Raw genomic sequence first — 24,174 nt, 5'->3', positions numbered from 1 at the left:
AAACAATGATGTGTTGGTCTGTACCTCTGGGCCATTTCCATCATTTAGATTACTTAAGAAATAACAAACTTGCATTTCTGGACCCTGTCCCTGCATATATACTATTGTTTCTGATACAAAGAAGAGGAAATGATTTGAAGTTTATGATAATATGTGTGTAGAACTTAAATATGATCCCCCAGAACTCAATGGGTAATGATGCCAGAATATTTGTTAACTGTTTGTAAAGGCCTTTGAATAATGTTCTCTATCAAATTAATTTAATTTAATTTTATCATATATGTGTATATAATTTTATTAATGTCCTATATAGCAGGGCACTGGGAACTAGGTATTTATTCTTTTGTTTTATTTCTAGGGCAAAAGCACAACACCTCTTGCTCCACCTCCTAAGCCTATTCGTCGAAGATTAAAATCAGAGGATGAACTAAGACCAGAAGTTGATGAACATTCACAAAAGACAGGTGTCTTGGCTGCTGTTCTTGCTTCACAGCCTTCTATACCTAGGTAATCAAAGCTGAAATTTTTAAATCATTTATCTGAAATCACTTGAACAATGTTGTGGTTGTATCAGTTTGAGTTGGGTAAGGTACACTTGTTCTTTGGGCAATTTTTCCCATTTTATTAGTAGGTGTAGATGGCTTAAACTTTCTGTTCCTTGTTACAAGCCCTCTGCTTTCCTTCTCTCCCATTCTCATCAGAGTCCAGAGTGACTGGTTTGGAAAGCTGAGAGAAGCCATTATAGTTCTTTTTTTCCTACCTATTTAAGTAAGTCATGGATCATAATTGTTAAACCTTGAAAAACATTAACATTTTAACCATAGTTGTTCTAAAGTTTCTTCTCTGTGTGTAGTTTTACATTCTAGAATATAGATAGCTATGAGTTAAATTGCTATAAAATAGCAAAGAATTTCTTATATTCAATATCTTTATCTAAAAGGACTAGGATAGAGTTACTAGGGATGAAGAGAATTCAGAGATAAAAATTGGACTATATTTTTTCCCTTTTATCTTCTCAGATCAGTTGGGAAGGATAAGAAAGCTATTCAGGCATCAATTAGACGCAATAAGGAAACCAACACAGTTTTGGCCAGATTGAATAGTGAATTGCAGCAACAATTAAAGGTAATGACATTTTCTGGGTTCGTAACTATGACCAAAAAAATGTAGTATGGTAGTACTTTATTTCTGTGGGGGAAACTTTATTTTAAAAATATTTTTATGAGATTTTGCATCTTTCACAACAGCACTATGGACAACTATTTTAATAAACTCTTATATGCATAGTGCTGTGTGAGGTACTGGGGATACAAAGACAAAGTAAAGGCCCTGTCCTTAAGGGACCTATATTTTGCTACACAGATACTACATGTATAAAGATAAATAGAAAATCATTTCAGAAAAGAGAGTACTAACAAATAGGGAAACAGAAAGGTTTCCCATAGGTGGTAGTGGCACTTAACTCTTGAAAAAGCTTAAAGAGTCTAAGTATCACAGGTGAAAGAGGAGAGATATTCAAGGTATGTGGAGCATCTTCTCAAAGGAATGGAGACAGGAGATGGAATACTTAGTTTGGAGTAAGAATATGTACTTGGCTCCCTATAAGACTGAAAAAAAGAAATACTGTCCTATTGTGACCAAAAAGATCTTTATAAATTAATATTTGTTTTTTTGAATTAATATAAGGAATTCCCCTGTTGAAACTCCCCACTTTGATGTAGATCACCAGATTATGTACAGCTCAGTCCTGGAGGGTTGCCTAGAACACTGAGTTTATGACTCATGATCAGTCGACTAGTTGTGTCAGAGGGAGTAACTGAATAAATTTTCCTGATTCCAAAGCTAGACATATATCCACTCTACCATGCTTGCCAACACTTTAATGTTTTACTAAAAGACAAACTTCTATTGTAATCTGTGAGTGGTTGTTCAGACAAAAATTTAAAATACGTTATGTGACTTAAAATGTGAGAAAGAAAAAAAGCAAGCCAGATATACTATCATAATGTACAGAAGAAGGGAAAGAAAGTAACTGAATTTGATGACCTTTCCGATTGGTACATCGAACTAGTTGGGTATAGAGAACCAACAGTGATCACAATGTGGCTATAAAGAATAAAATTGCAATATTTATATATAAAATATAATGACGCAGCCAAGAAAATTAAATATAGCCAGGTTTGATCACCTGAAAAGGGAACTAAGCTGATGGATTAATTTCTTCTTTGAAAGTTCTTGTACATGCTTTCATTAATTATGTGTTGTAGAATTAATCTTGATATGAACAATCCCCTTTTTTCTGATTTTTTTTTTAAGGCAAATGTACTCAGCTTTATTATATATGTAAAAAATTTGCATAAATCCTAATTTTTTAAAAAATAAAAAGTTTACATGGGGAGCTCTTTAAAAATCCTTAAAGAGTAATTTATTTTGTAAAATGAATACTCACTTCCTAAGTGTTTTACAAGTTGATATATTCAAATGTAGTGCATTCTTAAAACAGGGCATATTGGTGTTATTAAGAAATGTATCAATTGAAATATTCCTGTATGTGTAACTTTCTAATCTTTTTTAGGATGTTCTTGAAGAGAGAATTTCCCTGGAAGTTCAACTGGAACAGCTTCGGCCATTCTCTCACCTATAAGCCAATTGCCGTTAACTGTGAACATACTCATTTTTAATGGGGTATTGGGCTCTCTCTATGCCAGTTTGAAGACCAGACATTTAGCTCACTGCTCTCTTCAACGTTGAGTTTCGTGATTGTTTTGTCCTTGTATGTTCACCATTGTATTTAAGGGTTTTTTTTGTTTTTTAATTTCAACAATAAAGAGGGCCAGGATGACCTTTTTCTGGAAGGAATGTTGTATTTGTTGCCACTTCCAATTCTTGCTGAGCTCCATCATAAAGAGTATATGATATTGGTCCATTGTATTATGTTTAAGTGGCCAAAACTTTAAACTGGAATTTATGTACATAATTGGCTTCTTCAGATGCATGTTGAGCACTGTCCACAGAAATGTCTTTGTAGAAAAGGAAAAACAGTAAAGTGTAATGACTCTTAGAGTTGTTACTCTTTGGGTTTCATTCTTTCCATATTGCACCTATATTTGCTTTCTGAAAGTAGATCATTAAAACAAATTTCCTTCATAGTCTTAAAAATTGTCAGTACTGTAGTAGGCAAAGCATTCTCTGCCTACATACTAGGTACAGAAAAAGCAGCCTGTCTCTTTGCAATAAACCAAATCATTCAGGGTGCCACAGAGTCTTTGCAGGTTGCCTTGCCATATCAACCAAGTTGTCATATTTCCTGATTTCTTAATAACCCTACGGAGTGTAGCTAAAAGTCATCTGTCATATTTTTCTTCACTTTTTTGATTTAGCAGAATTCATGCAAACAACTATGAAGTAGGGAACCTAGTGATCCTTTCCCAAGTCTCTTCTGCAGAAAAAAAAAGGGGGGAGGGGTGTGGAATTTTGTCTCTAACAGAGAGATTAAAATTTCCCCCCAGCCATCACTTCTGTCTGCATGTTCCACACACTTATCTTTTAATGATTCATATCCACCAGTCTTTACTGTAACAGATTGTCGTATATTGTGTGTCAATACCTCTACGGACTTTAATTCCAACAAAAAGTACTTAGGATTTCTGGGTTACTGTCTGTCATCTTGTCACTAGCCTTATTCTTTGGGCATATAGACAGGCTTTACACCATTAACAGAGTTCCCTGAGTGTATCCCACTATTTGGGTTGATGTACTGTATTAGGATTTGTTGTATATTGTATGATACATGCCTTTTGATCTCATGTAAATTTGCTTTAATTGCTGACTAACAGCAAATAATCTATTTAATGGCTTATTCTGGCTGTGGGATCATAGATGTCGAACTGCATGGATGTATCTCAGCAGAATCAGAACTAGCAATTGTGTGATTTTTACACCAATAAAACAGCACAATATTTTCACTTTTGTTCCTTTCTTAACTAGGACTTAAAACCTACGTAAGTCATAGTTTTCTGCATCATGAAATGACACAGAAAACCATTAACTAGGTTTCTCATCTTTTGTATCAGTTCAGTCTGTCTGCACACTACCACTGCTTTAGAAACCAAAAAGGTAATGAAGGTAGTAGCCCTTAGAAATGTGTTACATTTAATTAATGTTCAGTAGGTGAAGGTACTACATCTTATTGTATTAGTTTCTAAATTCCTGTCCCAGAAGAACTGTAAAATTTTCTTAGGATAGTTTACTCAGAATACTACAAAAACAAGTGCTTAGTTCAGCATTAAGTCTGTTAACATTCTGTTTTAAAGATTGTCATCCTAATTTTCTTACATCATATTAAATGTTAATATAGTCTCATTTGGTTAGAGTTCTTTAGTCATTTTTAAGTTAAGTGAAATAAAAAGGCGGGAAGAAGCTCTTCCAGGCTGAACTGTGTAATGAAAATGAAATGTCTGAAATATATTTAAACAGTTTTTGGAAACCTCCCGCCTTTTCTCCCCCAGCCTAGATCTATGATTTCTTCTTTCTAGGGAATTCCCCTTAATAAAAAAGATTTGTTCTGTAAAACTTGGACTCAGAAGGCCACACCCAAGGGCCTAGAATGGCCACATGTGGCCTCGAGGCTGCAGGTTCCCCACCCCTGGGTTAAATGATTGAAACCCAGAGTGGGTTTTCTGTCTCAGAAGGCTGTTTATGTAACCCATTTGCTTTGTAGCCTTTCTGAACCCCAGCCTTTTAAAATAACATATACAGAATTTTTGTGAGATCTATATTTAGGACTGTATTAACATTAAGAAAACCTTCCAAGTTTTTCAAGAAATAAATTGTTTCCATTACGTAGACCTCTGAATATTATTAATCTATTCGCTTGAAGAAAATTTAAGATGGGATATGCCTGACAAATGTGAAGATCTTGAAGACTTATCATTTTATAAAAAATCATAGAATACTAAAACTAGAAGAGAAGTTCGAGATGACCTAGTCCAGTGTCCCGAATTTTACAGCTGAATTTTGCAGGTCCTGACACAAGTAGTAAATGGAAGATCTGAGTCTAACATCGAGGTCTCTTGATTTCAAATTCACTTTTTCTGCTATTACACTGGGAATGTGTGTGTATGGTGTATGCTCGTGCTAATGCAATAATTTCTCCTGGTTTTCTTCATTAGAACACAGAATCCAAATTTACTGCCTTCCTTGAATCATTTGTTTAAATCATTGCAAGTTAACAGTGGGCATTAAAGTCAGTTACCAAAGGGAGGGGCTCAAAATGTTGGGCTTAATTATTGGGAGTTCTTTACAGGTATTTTATGGGCTGTGGGTTCGGAGCTAGCATATGTGTATCTTTCTACTCCACCATCTTGGCTTCTCCCTGGACTTAATTATTTTTGTTAATTATAATAAATGTTTGAGCATAGATCATATAATCATAGCATTTAGAGTTCGAAGGTGCCATCCTAGTGAACCGTCCATCCAATGAGAGAGTCCTTTTTAATATCAGGTCTTAGACATTTAGCCTGGATTCCTCAGAAGTACTAATGAGTTCCCTTTGGTGTTTTCATTAAGTCTAGACATACTTCTCAATGCTACTTCTGATTGCACTCTGCAACACTGATAACCATACCAATTTATCCTCATTCACTGTTGAACAAATCCATTGACATTTTGGGCCATGTAGAACAAATGCATTCTTGATATCTGAAACAACAGAAAGGTTTATTGTAGTTCTGCTAGTAGGATTCAAAAGAGATTTTAGGGCTAGTGAGTAAAGATATTTACAGATAATTATAGAATTTGGATTGGTTACTAACAATTTTCTAAAATATTTAATCTGATTATCCATTAGATTGTTTTATAACAGGTTTTAGCCACAGCTTTTCCTAAAAGATTCTCATTTATCTTAGATAAGAAATTATAATTAGCATTTTTCCAAAGTGTACAGTGAATGGGTTGGTTATTACAAAGAATCATTTTTATAGTATTGTGCCATACACCAAGTTTATTAATAAAAGTTTGCTTTCCTAATGAATACATAGATGGCAAATCCTGTAAACGCTTGATAAACTGCCTATAGCATATATGTCATAAAATAAATGAGTACAATTGGTAGGAAGCTGTTCTTTTCATATTGAATATCATTTCAGGTTAGTATTGAGAATAACAATACTGAAAAAAGCTTGAAATACTAAAATCAAATGAATTCTCCTTAGAGAAGCTTTTTGATTTCCATGATTTAAAAAAAACCCTATACGTTTAGAGATAAATTCAACTAAATAAATTTAAATAAATAAAATTAATTAAAATAAATAAAAATTTATTATTATTAATTTATTTATTTATTGTTTAAATAAATTCAACATTCATTGCCTTTGGTAATGGAAGAGAACGATCAGAGACAATTTCAAACATTTTAAAACTAAACCATAAGAATGTTTATTTTTTATACTACACACACACACACACACACACACACACACATTGTTAGGAACTAATGTTTTGTCAAAATCTTGTCTTTTTATAATTAGTAATAACCTTCTGGCCTTACTAACAACACTGTCACAACTTCCACAAAACAGCCTTTTAAATATTTGAAGATTTGTAATCACGTCTTCTGTTAACTTTTTCATCACCAGGATAAACGTTTTCAGTTCTCATGACTATCCATCATACACATTGGTTTTCAGATCTCTTACCATCTTCATCACCCTTTTCTGTTCATGCTCCTGTTGATCAAAATTGTTCTTAAAATGTAGTGCCTAGAAGCAGTCGTAAATCTCCAGACTGAGGTCTGATTTATGCAGACTAGATCTATTACTTTCTTTAATCTGGATGCTATACCAATATTAATGGTAGTGAAGATGGTATTACTTCATAAGCAGCTAACCACCCTGTTTGTTTGCTGTGCTTGTCAACTAAAATTCCCAGGTTTTGCACTTGAGTTAAGTCATTATATAAAAACAGCTTCAGAGCTAGAGGTCACAATCCAAACCCCTCATTTTTACGGACAAAGCAAGTTCAGAGAGGTTAGACTTGTTCAAGTAAACAGCAGAATTCAGATTCATAGTTCTATCCTGTTCTCTAATTTAAAACAAAACCTTTTTGTTGCCTTTCAGTTCAGCTATTCTGACCCAATTCCATTCTTACAACTTTGGGTCACTTGTTCATATTTGACCTTGGTTGTATGTGCCTTTTTTATGTGGTCTTATTTCATGATGTAGGCATAGCCATTTTCAGTCTACAGTCACTAGAAAACTCCCTGTATGGTCATAGAAATTTCTTTAGATGCCACCTTCCTTTTTCTTCCTCATTTGGATTTTGTCATTGGATTATCAGGATTTAGTTTGTTGGAGCTCTTCATTGCACTTGAGCCAAGTTTAATCTGAATTTTAAGCCAAAGGAATAGTATACTTCTTTTTCTTGAAGTCTGCTTTTTCAGACACCAAGCTAATATGTCTTACTATACCCAATATTCTCTTCCTTTAACATCTGTCCTGAAGATAATTTAGAATTTGCTTAGTACTTAATATTTGAATTCTCATTCTTTGGGGATTGTAAATTTCAAACTGGTATATGAAAATTTTAATTATGTACCTTGCTACTATTTTGTGCTATTTTATGAACTCTAGAATTCCTCAGCATCCTAAAGCTACCCAACTTAAGAAGAGTGAGGACATACATTTGGAGTCTGGGATGTCTTCTATTAGCAGCTGGTGAAGGGCTACCAGTTCTAGAAACTGATAAGTTGTCTGAGTAGTCCTTTGGAATGGAATGTGAGCTACAGTCCGATGAGAGACAAGAAGTGAATCATTGAAGAGGAAAAGGCTGAGGTCGTGGATGTGTTCATAGAGCCTGTGTAGAAATGGGAGAAAACAAGAGCATGGATTTGGTTTGAATCTTATTGCTGGATCCTATTTTTTTAAACTTTCCTTTAAAACATTCCATTTGAATGTTTTTCTTTGGTTTTGCTCTGATTGTACTTATCTGAATAATATTCCCATGTATGTGGTGTAAAACAATATCGCAGAGCTACTAGGAAGATTCTGGTAGACTAGTCTGAACTGCTGAGTTAATGCATATTTCATAACACTTTCCATCAAGAAAGCCAACACAGTGGGACTTTTTCTCCTATTTTTTTAATGGCACAAGTGCTTTGGATTTTCAACTTTTTAAAAAAAATTTGTAAGTCAGAAGACCTGGCTTTCAGTCATGACTCCTCTACTTAGTGGTTGTGTGATCTTGGGCAAGTCACAGTTTCTCTGAAATTCAGCTTCCTCATTTGTAAAATGAGGTTAATACTTAAACCACCCATCTCACTGTATTTTGCAAAACCAAATGAAATGCTTTATAACATAAGGAGCAGTAGAAAGGACCTACAGTTAATACTAGAAACTCACAATCCCATAAAAGTGAAATTGCTTATTAGATAAAGTCATGCTTGAAAGCTAGCAGAAACAACATCAATTTTTTAAGAATTTTGTGAAGGCCTAGACGATTGGTAGGACTGAGGAGAATGTCATTCTGTGAGATTATCACCACTGTTTTCGAAGTAAGGAAACAGGAACAAAGATGTCAAATGTCTTGTATGAAGTCACACAGCCATTTAATAGTTTACCCAGTACTTTCTTCCTGTTGTGTTTTGCTCATGTTTCCCACAGGGCTACTTAGACTCCTCCCCTAGGGATACAAACAAACATACAAAAAGGAAACAGTCCCTACCATATTCTACTGGACTACTCTCTGTTCCTGAAGCCTACACTTCAGCAAGATAATGTCAAGTTTTGTGGGCATGGCTTGACAGAAGGCTGACAGTATGCTCACTGGAGTCAAGATTGTACCTCACGAAGAAAGTTTGGGGTTTTCTGATTTTTATATATTGAAGTAATTTAAAATGATCTTATAATTGACAAGTTAAACATTGAAGCTTGAGTTGTAATCACAGAGAACCTAAGCAATTTTCTTGTGTGTTTCCTCATCTCATCAGTATGCCTGGAATTTCTAGTTTGATAGTCTCCATCCATCCATATAGTTCTCTGTCTTACCTGACAGATTATATTTAAAATCCTATAGAGACAGAGGCATGGCACAATTGTGTAATCTGATTTTTACATAAAGCAAAAGCTTCATATGTCACCTGCCATATGCCAGTGGGAAGAATTCTGGGAAGTATTAACTTGAAGTGATATGTAATTCTTCCCCTGAGAAAAAAGATATATAGAAGCACTGATTTCTCCATATTTGGCAGCCATCATCTTCAGGAATATACTAGCTTTGATTTCAATACAGTATTGAGAAAAAGCTTTAAAAAAAAAAAAGGGAAGGTTAATAGATGACATACATTTGTACTTCAACTTCATGTAAACTAGGTGATGTAAATTTTTTTCCATTGCAGATTAGGTATACTGAATTCATAGCATAGACTCCAGTGTTCTATTCCAATTACCTACAAAATTCTGTTTTCTGAGCTTCAGTTTCATCATTCATAAATTACAATACTAGCATGTAATACCCAGCACCAGAAGGTTGCTGTGATGAAAGGGCTTTGTAAACTGAAACACTATGACAACAGGCACCAAAGAAGAAGGTGACAAGCCCACCAAATAATCTTGCCATTTGACTTGGGAAGCAATAAGAATCTCTTTGACCTCCCTGGACCAGCCATCAAGAATGCAGAGACTAGAATAATTATTGATCAGAGAAATGCAAATTAAAACAACTCCATGACATCACCTCACACCTGTCGGAGTGGTTAATGTGACAAAAAGGAAAAAGTGTTGGATGTTGAAGGGGACGTGAGAAAACTGGGACACAAAGACATCCAAAATGGGAAAAAAGATCTTTTTGTACAAAAATACTTAAAGCAGCTCTTTTTGTGGTGACTAAGAATTGGAAATCAAAGGGATGCCCATCGAATGGGGAATGGCTAAACAAGCTGTGGTATATGATTGTAATGGAATATCATTATGCTAAAAGAAATGACAAGCAGGATGATTTCAGAAAAACCTGGAAAGACTTACATAAACTGATCATAGTGAAGTAAACACAACCAGAGGAATGCTGTACACAGTAGCAGCAATGTTGTTCAGTGAAGAACTGTGAATGACTTGGCTGTTCTCAGCAACACAGTGATCCAAGACAATCCTAAAGGACTCATGGTGAAGCATACTATCTGCCTCCAGTGAAAGAATTGATATTGATTGAATACAAACAAGCATGCTTTTTTTCTTTTGTCTTCTTGTACAAAATGACTAATATAGGAATGTTTTACATAATTGCACATGTATAGCAATCTGATTACTTACAATCTCAGGAGGGGGAGAGAGGGACAGAATTTAGAACTCAAGATTTTAAATAAAAATGTTAGAAAATTTTTTTAAAAGTTCAGAGACTAAGAGCACTAAAGAATTCCCAATGAATTGTATCAGGGTTATGTCTATGCTTTGTTATATTCTTTTTTACCTTAATGAAAAGCTAACTTCCTCATTGCAGCAGCGAAGCTGGGCCACATCTTGTACCCTGATTAGGAATCTGTTGCCTTCTGAAAGAATCTGTGAATTTGAATACAAAATTCAAAGCAGATCACTAATCTACTAAGAATGTTAAAGTATCTACTATGTGCCAAGCACTATGCTTGAAGCTGAGGAGATACGAAATATATATGTCATCCGCTTTTTAATATTAAAAAGTCCTTTATTGTAGTGCCATTCTACAAACCATTTAACTTCTCAAATAACTATGCAACTTCTGGCTTATTGCTTAGTTCAATTTTGAAAACTATGTTCAATGAACTAAATTATTTAAACATTTATTTCTCAAATTGATCCTAGAACTAGGTGATGTAAAATATATTTGGGGAAGTTGATTTCCATTTTCAATTTCTTGAACAGCTTTGGGGGGGGGGCAATTTAAAAGGCAGAGAGAAGCAGGGTGCCATCTTAGATGGAGAATCAAAGGCAGGTCTCTTGATGTATAAGGCTAGATGATACTGGATAAACAGTCCATCTCTCAGTGCTCTAGGCAATTCTATCACATATAAATTGCAGGAAGGTGCTGACCTGCATTAGTCAAAGGAATTTCCTCATCTGGGAGTTCCTTATTATCAATGACATCACAGATCCAGTCTCTATCCCTTTAAAAGTCAGACTAGATCAGAATGAGAAAAAGCAGCTTAAGGGAAATTCTAGAGGAAAATTTACAGAATGCAGGTTAAGGAATAAGACCCCCCAATACATGCAGCAGAGAGATAATCTTGCTAATACTAAAGGAAAAGGAAATACCAGAAATTGTTCTCATCAGTTTCGAGTGCGAAAAGACATTTTTTTCTTTCGCTGTAACTCTTCTTTTCCTTGCCCAACTAAATGTAAAAACAACTGCATTTCATCCTACCCAAATGACAGAATTCAACTGAAATTACTAGATGTCCAGCCTATTAATATTTTCTGAACATTTTACTGTGTGGAGTCCCATATTAGCTACTGCTTTGGGGAACAAATGTGGAGGGTACCCCTAGTGAAAGTCTGATTGCAGTGTAGTCCTGAAGCTCTGCTAAGATTTGATAAGATCTGCCCCTTTCATAAGTAAATTCTGGGCAGCAGGTCTGCTTCAGCTACCAGAGGCCTAAGTAGCCATGGGCACAAGAGTGGGCACACTGGGATACTTACAGGGCATCCACAGACACTCTTTTCTATGTCTGACAACTGATCTTTCCTATTGATGGTTTGCTTCAACTGAAAAACAAAAATCATTATTTTAGAAAAACAATAATTGTCAACTTTGCTATTTATGAGGGGGAAAAGATTCAGTACAGGGACCCTTTCTACAGCATCTAGGGCAATACTTTCATTATTTTAGAAAAACTGAGTAATTGTCAACTTTGCTATTTATGAGGGGGAAAAGATTCAGTACAGGGACCCTTTCTACAGCATCTAGGGCAATACTTTCAAAATCTCTACCAGAATCTTTTTTTGTTCTCAGTCTTATGAGAGAGGCAAAAAAAGAAAAGAAAGAGAGAAAAAGAAAGAAAGGAAGAACATGCTCATGTGAACTGTTTTAAAAAGCAGCTTCCTGGGCATGTCTTAGCACCTGTCTATATTCAGTGCAAGTCTCTTATGCCTTCTACAAATGCAGCACTCGAAATACGCCAAGTGATCATTGTCAGCTCCTTGAGGGCAGACTGTCATTCTTCATCTTTGTATCCCCATGGCCTACCAGAAGGCGTGACATATAACTGGTAGTTAAATGTTTATTGAATTAATGAAAAAGTGAATAATAACCACGAGATACTTAAAGATTCAGAATTAGTGAACTTCAATGAAACAGGCAGAAAAGTCAAGTGATACATTTTAGAAAAATTTTAGTAATATGCTCTAGAGGGAAAGAGAGGAGGGGAAGAATTTTATAACTTCCTTTTAACCAGAAGATTATATTCCATTCCAAAAACTTTCTGATTGATCAAGATTCTGTTTGGCAGCATTAGTTCTTACAGGGGTGGGGAACCTATGGCCTTGAGGCTATATGTAGCCATCCAAGTCCTTGGGTGCAGCCTTTTGACTGAGTCCAAATTTTACCCAACAAATCCTTTTATTAAGGGGATTTGTCCTCTAAAGTTTGGATTCAAGTTTAATCAATTTGGGGAGAGGGGAGGGTATTTTGAATCACAAGGTTTGGATTACTTTGCCACAGCATTGTTAGCTTTAGAAAGGTCCAAAATCAATTAACACAGGTATTAGAGAATTTTCTTTAAAATGTTGGTCTTCAAAGAAAAAGTTGCAAGGAACACAAAGCATCTTGATCAAAATATCTTTAAATTAATTTCTATAAGATCTAGCTGCTGCAGTTGCAGAAGATGCAAGATCACATGCATGAACCAACCTGATTTATGTAACCTATGTATCTTTTCATTTGCTTGATTGCAGTAGTCAGATCTCCACGGTCAACATGTTCTGAAGGTGTGTGAAGCCTCAGACCATACAGAAGGTTAATGTATTCCTCAAATCTTCTCGGTGGATACAAGAGCAGCTCCTGCAGGCTACAGATAACAAAGGGTAGATCTAAAACACCTGGAAAACCTAGACTCTTTCTTGCTAGTGACACAGAAATGCTCCACGTCCAAATTCACCTCATCATTCTTGTAACAATGGTCTTGTCTTGTCTCTTCAAAAATGCCCGGAATGATGGAACCATTTCTCTACACTGAAAAATGAGAATTAGATAATTTTATGATTACAACTTTGCTGCATAATATTACAGCCTTTTTTAACCATTTACTTGTAACATTTCTATCCAAATTCAGTGACAATCAGTATACCATTGGTAGAGGAGAACCCTACTATAATGTATTCACATACACCACAGGGCTAACTGATCCAACCCAAATGTAACTGTACAAGGAAAGCTTCCTCTAATATAGACACAACTGAGCCACAGTTTTCTTGTCTGCAAAATGGAGCTAATAATACTTGCAAATGTGTACTTCACAGCTGGTTATGAGAAAAGTAGCCTTATAAACCTTAAAATGTAAATGTGGGGTTCTTATTAAAATAGATGTGCTAGCTTTGTCCTCCAATATTATTATAAGTGGGTTTATACAGGTATACCAGCATTTTACAAATAAAATCTTCATCAAGTAACTGATCAAGCTGGATTCTAGGGCAGGTTTCATCATTAACTAACAGGTTACTTAACCTCCTCCAGTCTCAGTGCCTCACCTTCAAAATATAAATGAAATTTGCCTTATTTGTCTCAAAGGAATACATTATGAAGGTCGAGAAAGATGGCAAATGTGAAAATGCTTTGCCAAATAGGAAGCACCATTCAAACACAAAGTGGTCTGAATTATGGCCAGTAATGAATCAAGATCCCAATCTAATTAATCAAAAAAAGTTACCAAATCAGTTCCCCAAATAAAAGTACTAGAAATAACAGTGAGATACATCTGGCCAGGTTTTCCACCCACCTTAAGTTGCTAAGTTTTTAATTTGATGTAATCAAGTTACCATGAGTGCTGTTTTTGTCTGGATGGGTAGATATAGGTATATAGATATCCATGCATCATATGTATGATATATCACAATCAAATGTGTGATATTTCATATAGATCATACATGTGTGACCAATCACATATCGTACACACCTATACAATTCTATATCCCATGTGTATTATATTGCAACATAGGTCATGCTTATATATGATATATAGAATATATTACAATATGATCTCATATATATCTTCTATAATAACTTACTTCAAAGTCCCTTTGCTGCCATTCATTGCCCGATGGAATCTATTAAATTTTACTCAAGTTTTGCTTATGATGGAGCTTTTCAAAATGCAAGTTGGTGGTTCCAGTCATAGATTTTTTTTTTTACCAATAGTATGCTCTCCCTATGTGATATTGTTCCTTTATTTTGAGAGGGGAGAGAGGGAAGCTTATGAGACCCCAAAGCTAGATTTCCCTTCTACTGGGGCAATAACTGAAGCTAGAAGGAGTTGTATAAATCTTAGTTTTGTCATTCCAGTGACAGAGACAAGAGAACTGAAGAAAATCCAAAAATATTGTTACCCTCAGGTCTTCTGGGATAACATTAAAGAAATTCCTTGCTTTTCAACATGGCTTTGTGAAACTGAAGTTTCTTATTCTAAGAACAACTGTGCTAACAATAACAACAATAATAACTAGCTTTTAGTATAATCTTTAAGGTTTGAAAAACACTTTATAAATGTTATCTCATTTTATCCTCACAATGACCCTGTGAGATAGGTGCTATTATTATTTCCATTTTGCAGATAAGAAAATGGAGTCAGAAAAACATTAAGTGACTTGCTCAGGACCACATGTCTCCAGCAGGACTGGAATTCAGGTCTTCCTGACTCCAAATCCAGCATCCTCTCCAATTCACCAGCTAACTGGCTCTAACTGTCAGTCCCTTTTATATACATGAGAGAAATGGACCAGAAAGAAGCTAAGGGACTAGCTCAAAGTCACATTAAAATTCTAATAACAGAGCAAAGATTGAGGTGAGGGGACTGTAGATGGGGACCTATGACTTAAGTAGAATGTATAACATTTCTACAATAAAAGACAACCAAAGGACACTTTTTTTTCCCTTGTCAGAGCTGCGTCAATGTAACTCTGGTAAGTGCCATCAAGTCCCCTGGGGTTTTCTTATCGTTCTGAGTGTCTCATCTATTCTTTTATCCAGGGAGTGTCTTTCCCAGACTGAACCATAAGCATGATTTTAAAGACAAATGATTGTGTTATGATCATTTGCAGGAGGCAGCCCAAAAACTAAGGGGAAAGACTAGAGTTAAGGACTACATCTATGACTTCATTCATATGAGAAACTCCCAGAGGAGAACATGTGCACAAGTCAATTCCTTTTCTGTATTTTAGAAAATTCCTCAGGCACTGAGAGGTTAAGTCACCTGCTCAGGGTCACACACCTAGTCTGTGTCAAAGGCAGGACTTGAATTGTCTTCAAGGTCATTCTCTAACCATTATACTATGTCTGGAAAAGAATAAAGAGGATGGAGGGGAGGGGGATTCTTTCCTATTAATAATGATCCTTTACTCAAGGAATCAAAGCTGAAGTTTCTTCTTTGTAACTCAGAAGAACACTTGTGAACACTATAATAATTTGATTATAATAATAATGATATTCACAAAGTGCTTTAAGGTTTGCAAAGCCCTCTACATATGTTATCTCATTTGATAACTCGCTAATGTCTTGGTCTTTGGTACCTTCTCAATTGTTTTCAGAACAATAGGGTAGTTGTTGAAGAAGTTGGTATATGTTTTCAGCTGAAGTCCAAAGTTTATGAATATTTCTCCCAGGCATTGTGCTGGACCCCATTCTTGGAGTCTCTCTGTCAGTTCCTCCAGAAAATGCCTGTAATATGAAACAGACACGATGGGTGAACTAGAACCAAGAAGCATAATTCTTTGCCCACTGGGTAAGACATTAACATTTCATCCTCTTAGTCCACATTTTTAATAAGACTTGTGGCTAGTTTTTTCTCTTGGCTTTGACTCTGACCTCCAGAAGTAGAGGGTGTGGCAAAAAGTAGACAGGGAAAAAGCCCCTGAGCTCCGAAGGAAGTAGATTCTCCTCAATATTAAGTGCCCTCCTCTTTGCTATCACCTAGGGCTCACAGACTGCAGGGTGGCATTTAGTAGTCCACAGTACCACCCCCACCTAAGAGTTTCATCCCCTCATCTTCAAATATTTAGAGATATTAGGCTTCCATAGAGAAAGAATTCCCTAAACTTCTTTTATAGATTCAATCCCACAGAAAGTTCTCACCAATGTCTAAATGCAAATTCCTCAGGAGAAGGGAAATGGGGTGGGAGCAGCTCAAGGTCAATTCCTCTTATTCTGTCTTCATTAGAAATGACTAATTATCCCTTCCCCATTAGGGTTTCAATATATCGCAGGTCTGCATAAGAAATTCAATGGGAACTTTGGGAGAGTTTTGCAAAAGCCACAGATGACACAAAAAAGCCAGCAGAGACACAGAATAAGTTTAGAAACTCAGAAATGCATAAAATATATGTATAGCATTGCATAATATCAACCCCAACTTTATAATAAGATACTGTAAACACCCAATAAAAAAATTCATTCTTCTTTTCTGGTATGAAGGGAGGACCAAAAAATTTTCCAGGATTTTCCAGATCATGGGGGTATCATGCTCCTAACCCCCACTATGTGGAAGGGATAACTGTACTCTCCTTTCTGTAACAGTAGGTACTCAATGAATTGTTCGTCAGGGAATTGTTAGGGAATTGTTCGTCAGACTTCTCTTATCACACTTGCCTTTATTCTTTCCTCATTTGAGGTTCTCAGCTCATAAATAAATAATGATTTCCCCTATTTCTCCCAACTACTTGATTACACTTTGGGAAATGATGCATGGGTTCCTTTTCAGTACACAATCAATATTTTGGTAGTATACCTATTGAGATCTAAGACATCCAGTATATCAGAGAAGATGATCTGTATGTCCGTGGAACTCAGGATGGCTCTGTTTGAGGCCAGGGCTGCTTTCAGTGGAGTGACGTAAACATCTCTCACAGTTTCCAACATCTGTACATACTTTCTCTCACTTTTCAAGAGTTCTCCAGCAATTCTAGTCCTTTTTTCTGCCAAATCCATCTGGAGTTTCCTTTCCTATGGAAAAGCATAAAAAGTTAGGAAAGTTAGAAGAAAACACACCCTTAAAGGTTTACTATGCAGGGGAACTAGCCTATTTACAAATTAACTTTCTGCATTGGGAAGTGGTTTTTAAGTGCAAGATCTGAAATATTAAGTAGAATCTTGATAATACTAGCCACATATTCTTATGTATAATCTCTGTCACTGCATCTTTCCAAAACACCATGATCAAACGGTTTTTCTTAGGATGATAGACATTTAGAATTGGAAGGGACTGAAGAGTTCATCTAGAGCAGAAGTGTGGCTGCACATATCTTGAGTGTAGGTGAACCAGTTTAAAATGTAACTGAGAAATGCTTAATAAATTACAAAATAATATTATTTATTTAATAAATTAAATGATTAAAAATATAATACAGTATAGATAATATTAACCTATAGTTTTCTAAGTCAGTATGCGGCCTGTAGGAATCCATTTCTATTTGAATTTAATACCCCTGATCTACAGATTTTCATCTTATAGATGAGGAAACTGAGCCCCAAAGAAGTGACTTGCTCAAGGTCATATAAATAGTGGCAGAACGAGGTTTTGAGCCTAGGATCTCTATCTCCAAATCTTTTCACTGTCCTCACTGCTCTTTTACCAGATTGACCTTAAAATTCAGGAATATAATATGATCTCTCTGCATGGTTTCCATGGTATAGTTCTTTTCTGATAAGAGATAAGAGCTCTCTTTTTTATAGTCTCTCTCTGTGATCATATCAGCTCCCATAGATTAAGTGACCATTTCTATGCAAATGAATCACAGATCTATGTATTCAGGTCCAGTGTCTCACCGTGAACATCAATTCTGGACCACCAATTGCCTATTAACTATTTCAAACCAGATTTCTCACAGACATCTCAATCTCAGCATGTCCAAAATTGAATTCACTGTTTTCCCCAATCCACCTGTCTTCCAAATTTCCTTCTTTCTATGAAAGGCACCACCATTCTTCTAATCTCCCAGGTTTGTAATCTCAGCATCATCCTCAACTTCTCACTCACCCTCCTTCCATACATCCAATCAATTCCCAAATCTGGCTGTTTTTACCTCTATGTTTCCCACATCCAACCATTTCTGTCGATTTACAGAGCTACCACCATAGGTCAAGCCTTCATCACAGCTACCTAGATTATTGCAACAGCCTCTTAACTGGTCTCCTTGCCCCAAGTCTGTTTCCACATGGCTACCTAGCTAGTAAAAGTTAGAGTTTTCCTCTTAGAGTTCAAATGGCATAAAGTCTTGTTACAACAAAACAAAACAAAAAATCAGAATGATTTTCATAGAGTAAAATTAAAATATACAAAGCAAATTTGTCAGAAAAATAAGATAATAAATAAGATTAATTAGCAGGCATTTGTTAAGTAGCTACTATGTTCTAGAAAATGCACAAAAGGAAAAGTCAATCAGTTAGAAACATATGTATTAAGTACATACTACGTCAGGCACAAAGCCATAAAGGTACAAAGAGAGGCAAAAAAGACAGTCCCTGCTCTCAAGAAGCTCACAGTGTATTGTGGGGAGACAACATGCAAACAACTGCATGTATAGAAGGAGGCTATATAGAGAATGGTAAAAAACTATATACATAGTCCCTACCCTCAAGGAACTTATAGTCTAGCTGAGGAAAATTACATTCAATCTGTCTTAGAGATACATTTTACCTAGTCATTTTATATAAACATGTTTGAAGCACATGGTTCATATGGTAACGTAATAATCTAATTTTGGGAGGGTTAGGAAAGATTGCTATATTCTATTTGGTAATTAGAAGTGTGAATCATATTCCTTATGTTCTTGGATCATTCCAAAATTCGGGTTTTGCTTACAGATTTATACATTTGATTTTTCAATGTTGTCTCAAGACCTGTCTGCCATGGGGCTTTTATAATGTTAGGAGGAGATATTATAGCATTCAGCCTTGCCTTATAAACTCATTACTACTTATTAGTTACTGGTAGTAGATCTCATTGTGCCAAGACTACTGCAGACCAGAATCAATGTAGTGTCTAGATCAATCTATTACCAACAATTATTGAAAAATCATTTCTTAATGAACAGGAGGACTTCAGAAAAACCTGGAAAGACATATATGAACTGATGCTGAGCGAGGGGAGCAGAACTAGGAGAACACTGTACACGGTAACATCCATATTGTGTGATGACTGAGTTTGATAGACTTAACTCTTCTCAGTAATGCAATTCCAAAAGGACTCATGATGGAAAATGCCATCCACACCCAAAGAAAGAACTATGGAGTCTGAATGCAGACAGAAGCAGACTATTTAGTTTTTGTGTGTTTTATTTTGTTTTTTTCTTTCTCATGATTCCTCCCATTCATTCTAATTCTTCTATACAACATGACTAATGTGAAAATATTTTTAATAGGAATGTATATGCGGAGACGATATTAGACTGCATGCCTTCTTGGGGAGGGGTAGGGAGGAAGGCGAAGAAAATTTAAAACTTATGGAAGTGAATGTTGAAAACTAAAAATAAATAAATTAACTTTAAAAAAAGAGAAGTAATTTCTTTACGTGACAGAATTAGACAAAATGCCATCTTCTATGGGAGGAGGTCCTCATCAACGTACATTTTAAAACAAGAACTGAGATATCAACAATGATGATAATAATCACACTTATATGGAGCTTTAAGGTTTACCATAGAATAACTCACTGGGAAGGTACAATGATTTCCATGCATTTCTAAGTCAGAGAGTAAAATTCATTAATGGACAAATAAAATACAAGACCCATTTATTACTGTAGTGCCAGTTCTTTAACTTATATGTCAATATAATGCTGAGAAAGAAAATAAGAGCATGTTTTGGACTTGTTCACAATTGAATAAACTGGCATCCCTCTCTGGACTATTCCTTTCATGTTTCAGATTTCACAGAACCATCATTTCAAAGAAGGAAAAAAAGTGTCTGCTAGCATCTCTCTAAGTTGGTTAAGTTATTTTTGTTTGTTTATTATTAGAAAAGAAAACTTCATGCAAAAGAAAAAAGAACTTCAGAAGATAGAGTCAGAAAGTTGACAGGAGTGATCACAGGGGAAAATGAGAAATACTTCATAAGTAACTTACCAAATTAACAAGCACTTCGAGTTTTAATTCATCTTCAGTGATACCAGTCTTTCTGTCCTGAGAATTATCTTCTTTCATATTTCTTTCCTAGAAATTGAATGAACCTTTTATTGCATGGGGACAGTAATGGTCATATTTCTTCTGTTTCCCCACCATCATATGCTGGACACATGACAAATGATTTTCAGCAGAGGAAAATACAGACTTATCTATTCATTCATTATTTGTATGATAAAAATGTAGGTCAATAAATAAAATTTGTCCAAAAATAATTATAAGTTCTTTAGTAAAATTCCTTGACTCCCTGCTCCATTATATGATTTTATATATTAAAACACCCATCTAACTTTGACCATCTTAAGCTTGAGAAGGTTCATACTTGCATGGAATTCCATTATCTTCCATCAGCAAAGAGCAACAGAATCACGCAGCTGCTAGCCAGATCACTAGGCTGAGGGGATCATGCTCATCCTGTGATGATAGCCCTTACCTCAACTCAGACCAGTCCTTACCAGCTGAGGGCAAATTTGTCACTTTATTTTTAAGACCCTAGAAAGGAAATTCTCAGGAAACTTGATAAAGTCTTATTTCTTTTATTTTCTAATGAAAATAATTTCCTATACCCATTGCAATTACCTGTATCCCTCCTGTCTCTTCATAGAATCACATCAAATTTATTTTTTTCCTTTAATTTCCCTTAATTTGTTGTTGTTGTTGGAGGGTAGGTGGAATTGCACATGGTGAAATTGTATCTGAAATCTTTGCTCAAAAAAAGTGCCCACCATTTCTTAGAGCTGGCTAATCTATCTGGAACAGGCATTTTCCAGCCATTCACTGCTAAGTCACACAGTTTAGGGATTCAGTTATTTCATTTGCCCTCCCTGCTTGGTGCTGCCCTATATGATTGTTGTAATAATGTGTAATAATGATGGTCAGGACAGAGAGATTTGGTCTGGATGGGACAAAAATATCTCTACAGACCTACCATCTCAACAGAACTTCATCCTTACTCTGTTTTCCACAACAGTGAACATGGTTTCAATTGCTCATGGCACAGTCAGAATAATTTCTAATACCACTAAAAAGTAAAATATATGCCCAAGTTTAGGCTCACAGGATCCAAGATTTAGAACTCAAATGAATCTTGGAGGCCATCTAGACCCATCTCTTTATTATACAGATGAAGAACCAAGTTCCAGATTAAATAATTTGCCCAGGGTCTCACAGGTAGGAACTGGAAGATCTGGGAATCAAACCCAAGTCATCTGACTCTACATTCTTCTCTCTTTCCACTGTAAGGGCTTATAGCAACCATATGAAAAATAAGCTCACCTGATCTGGGCAAAAGGTTAACCACACCCATATGGATACAGCTCTGTGGCTCTGATAGATTTAGAAATTCTGAGAAGAACCATGTGACGGCTTCTAGTATATGTCACCCTATTGTATAGATTGACCTAGATTTTTTCTATATAAGCTCTCCATGTATATGGCCCTCACCTCAAACATCATGCCTAAATAAGCAAATGAAGGAATCAAGACACTATAGCATTAATCAGCATTACTAATGCTTTGTTTCACTTCTGGCTGGCCAGCTGCAGCTTCTGGTGTATCTAGCTTTGCTTCCGTGAAGTTGGTCTGAGGTTGAAACTGGTTCTGGGAAGTCTGAAGTTGATTAAACTTCTCCATTTAAGCTGAAACAGTCTTGGGCTTGTGCTAAACTTCAAGCTAAAACTCAACAGGACTAGATTTTTGCCCTTCCTGAACACAGTAGAAGTAACAGTAGCAGTAAAATGAGCACATTTAGAAGAAAAGCATGAAAGATTTGCATGAGTTTGGCTTGGCCACCTTCAGTCATGTTTGGCCATCGTGGGGTTTCTGTAAGCAAGTTTTCAAACCTACATGAGAACGACAAGGTAGAAGGTATCTTCCAGCCAACCAGGCAGTCCCACTGTTGTGGGTGACACAGCTATTATTGTTGCTAGTATCAAGGGGACAGTAATGCTCCTGCTCCAAGGTATGTGATAGAGAGATCTCTCTGATTAGTGGCTCAGTTGCCATGGAAACTATTGCCCTTATTTAGCTGCAATGTGTGGTATACACATGACCAGTATCCAGGGGTAACTATCAGGATGAGAGTCACTGTTTTGACAATCATCCCTTGGTTAGGCAGATGAATCCTTTCCACTTCACCCCTTTAGTTTTAGAACATTTCCTGACACTCCCGGAAAGGTCTTTAAAAAGGTCTTTAAAACACTTATCTCAGCAGGATATATATGTTCCCACTGCTGTAAGAACAATAGTTTTTACGAAGTGGTGGCAGGCCTAAATGTATTAAAAAAAACAACAACAACTTGGCAAATGCTTCCCATTTCCTTTGGTACTCCCTTAATCAATTCCCCTTTGGACTATCGGAGGAAAGCTAGTCGCCAAAGCTTCTCTTCTCGGTCAGCAGGCCACGATGCTGCCTGGTTTTGTCCAAATGGCTCCTGGGATCCCATGAATCAGAGCCATAAAATCATGGGCAAACAAATGAAAAACTAATATATGTTTGACTAATTTGGTAAAAGGCCAAAAGGAATCCTCAGCATTAGGGAGTTTAATGTGCCTTTGACTATCACAGGCGCATGAAGGTAGCAGAACATCAGGAAATCCTGCTTTCTACAATACAGCATTTTTTGAGTCCCAAACCTTTGTTTTAGAACATCAGTGACTGATTTTGGTGGAATAAATCTCCTTGGAGTGTTCAGAGACGTAGGCCTGTTGCTACTTGAAATGGTATCAGTATATGACTCCAGAGAACTCATTGTAGGTTGACTGTAAATTCCTCTGTCCTCTACGTGCTATATGAAGAATGAAGGCCAACGTATTGATATGTTTTGCTTAACTGCATTTCTTTGTCACAAGGAAGAGTTCCATTGAGGGAAGCTTCAGGGAGTGATATTTATGTTAAGAAAGAGTAGTCAACACAATTTTTAAAAGAAGACATTGATTACAATCACTTCATTTGAGATTTAGTTTGAAGGAGAAGATGACTAATAATAGTAGAGGCAGCAACATTTATAAAGCATTCACTCTGTTCTAGGCACTTTTCATCGATCCTCACAACAACCCTGGAAGGTTGGTACTATTATCACCCCCATTTTACTGATGATGAAATTGAGACAAACAGAGGTTAAGTGACTTGCCCAGGGTGACACAACTTTAGTGACACAAAGTTAGTAAGGTTGGATTTGAATTCAGGTCTTCTTGGCTCCCGTCCTGGAACTCTATCCACTGTGCCACCTTGCTGCTAATGTCAGCTTGGAAGGAGGCTTCTAGTAGAGGGTCCCAGAGATCTGCACCAAGAGCTTCCCTTTTGGAAGAGGGAGTAGACTTGTTCTATTTGATCCCAGTGGGCAAAGCCAGGAATATCGGGAGGGGTATGCTGGAACCAGCTCACAAGAGCTAGAATATTGTTAAATTTTCAGTGTGAGTATTTATACCTCAGAAATCAGCAGACAACACAAAGTAAGGCTTGATTTATTGTTTTGTGGATTGTCTACACTATTAGAGAAAATGTTACTAAACATAAAAGTGTTTTGTGTCTATTTTTTTCTGAAGAGCCGGTTGTTAAATGTTTACCAGTATATCCTTGTGAAATGAATAAAAGCTACAGAGATAGATATAGGTTTGATGTCATAAAAAGCTTTCTAACAGATCTATCCTCAGAAGTCTTTATGCAAAGACTTGTCAGATATACTTTAAAAGAAATTCTTTATCAAATATGGGTTAGACAATAAGTCCTATGAAACAGATTCTTTCCACCTCTGACATTCTGTGATTCTGTGATAAACTCAAGGATAAAAATATCTTCTCATGCTGGTTACCCAGAGGCTTAGGTCAT

The 24,174-nt window shown here is 36.0% G+C and overlaps 2 protein-coding genes across 14 annotated transcripts in view; one reads left to right on the top strand and one right to left on the bottom strand.

Moving 5' to 3' along the window:
- Window positions 1–3,965, top strand: part of REPS1 (RALBP1 associated Eps domain containing 1) — a 107,472-nt gene extending 103,507 nt beyond the window's left edge. For all 12 annotated transcript variants that reach the window (XM_072643462.1, XM_072643460.1, XM_072643458.1 and 9 more), the window contains 3 exons: window positions 359–507; window positions 1,020–1,125; window positions 2,576–3,965. In XM_072643462.1, coding sequence (XP_072499563.1) covers window positions 359–507; window positions 1,020–1,125; window positions 2,576–2,644 — 324 coding nt within the window. In that variant the 3' untranslated portion in view covers window positions 2,645–3,965. The remainder of the gene's footprint in view (window positions 1–358; window positions 508–1,019; window positions 1,126–2,575) is intronic.
- Window positions 3,644–24,174, bottom strand: part of ECT2L (epithelial cell transforming 2 like) — a 98,674-nt gene continuing 78,143 nt past the window's right edge. For both annotated transcript variants that reach the window (XM_072643449.1, XM_072643450.1), the window contains 9 exons: window positions 20,289–20,375; window positions 16,955–17,169; window positions 15,741–15,888; window positions 13,118–13,191; window positions 12,871–13,027; window positions 11,661–11,726; window positions 10,459–10,547; window positions 7,679–7,851; window positions 3,644–5,700 (listed from right to left, as the gene is read on the bottom strand). In XM_072643449.1, the coding sequence (XP_072499550.1) occupies window positions 5,570–5,700; window positions 7,679–7,851; window positions 10,459–10,547; window positions 11,661–11,726; window positions 12,871–13,027; window positions 13,118–13,191; window positions 15,741–15,888; window positions 16,955–17,169; window positions 20,289–20,375 (1,140 nt within the window). In that variant the 3' untranslated portion in view covers window positions 3,644–5,569. The remainder of the gene's footprint in view (window positions 5,701–7,678; window positions 7,852–10,458; window positions 10,548–11,660; window positions 11,727–12,870; window positions 13,028–13,117; window positions 13,192–15,740; window positions 15,889–16,954; window positions 17,170–20,288; window positions 20,376–24,174) is intronic.

The sequence above is a fragment of the Notamacropus eugenii genome, chromosome 2 (genome assembly GCF_028372415.1).
Source record: "Notamacropus eugenii isolate mMacEug1 chromosome 2, mMacEug1.pri_v2, whole genome shotgun sequence".
In the NCBI taxonomy this organism is placed as follows: Eukaryota; Metazoa; Chordata; class Mammalia; order Diprotodontia; family Macropodidae; genus Notamacropus; species Notamacropus eugenii.
The sequence above is the reverse complement of the archived record's forward strand: the minus strand, read 5'-3'. Positions and strand labels throughout refer to the sequence as shown.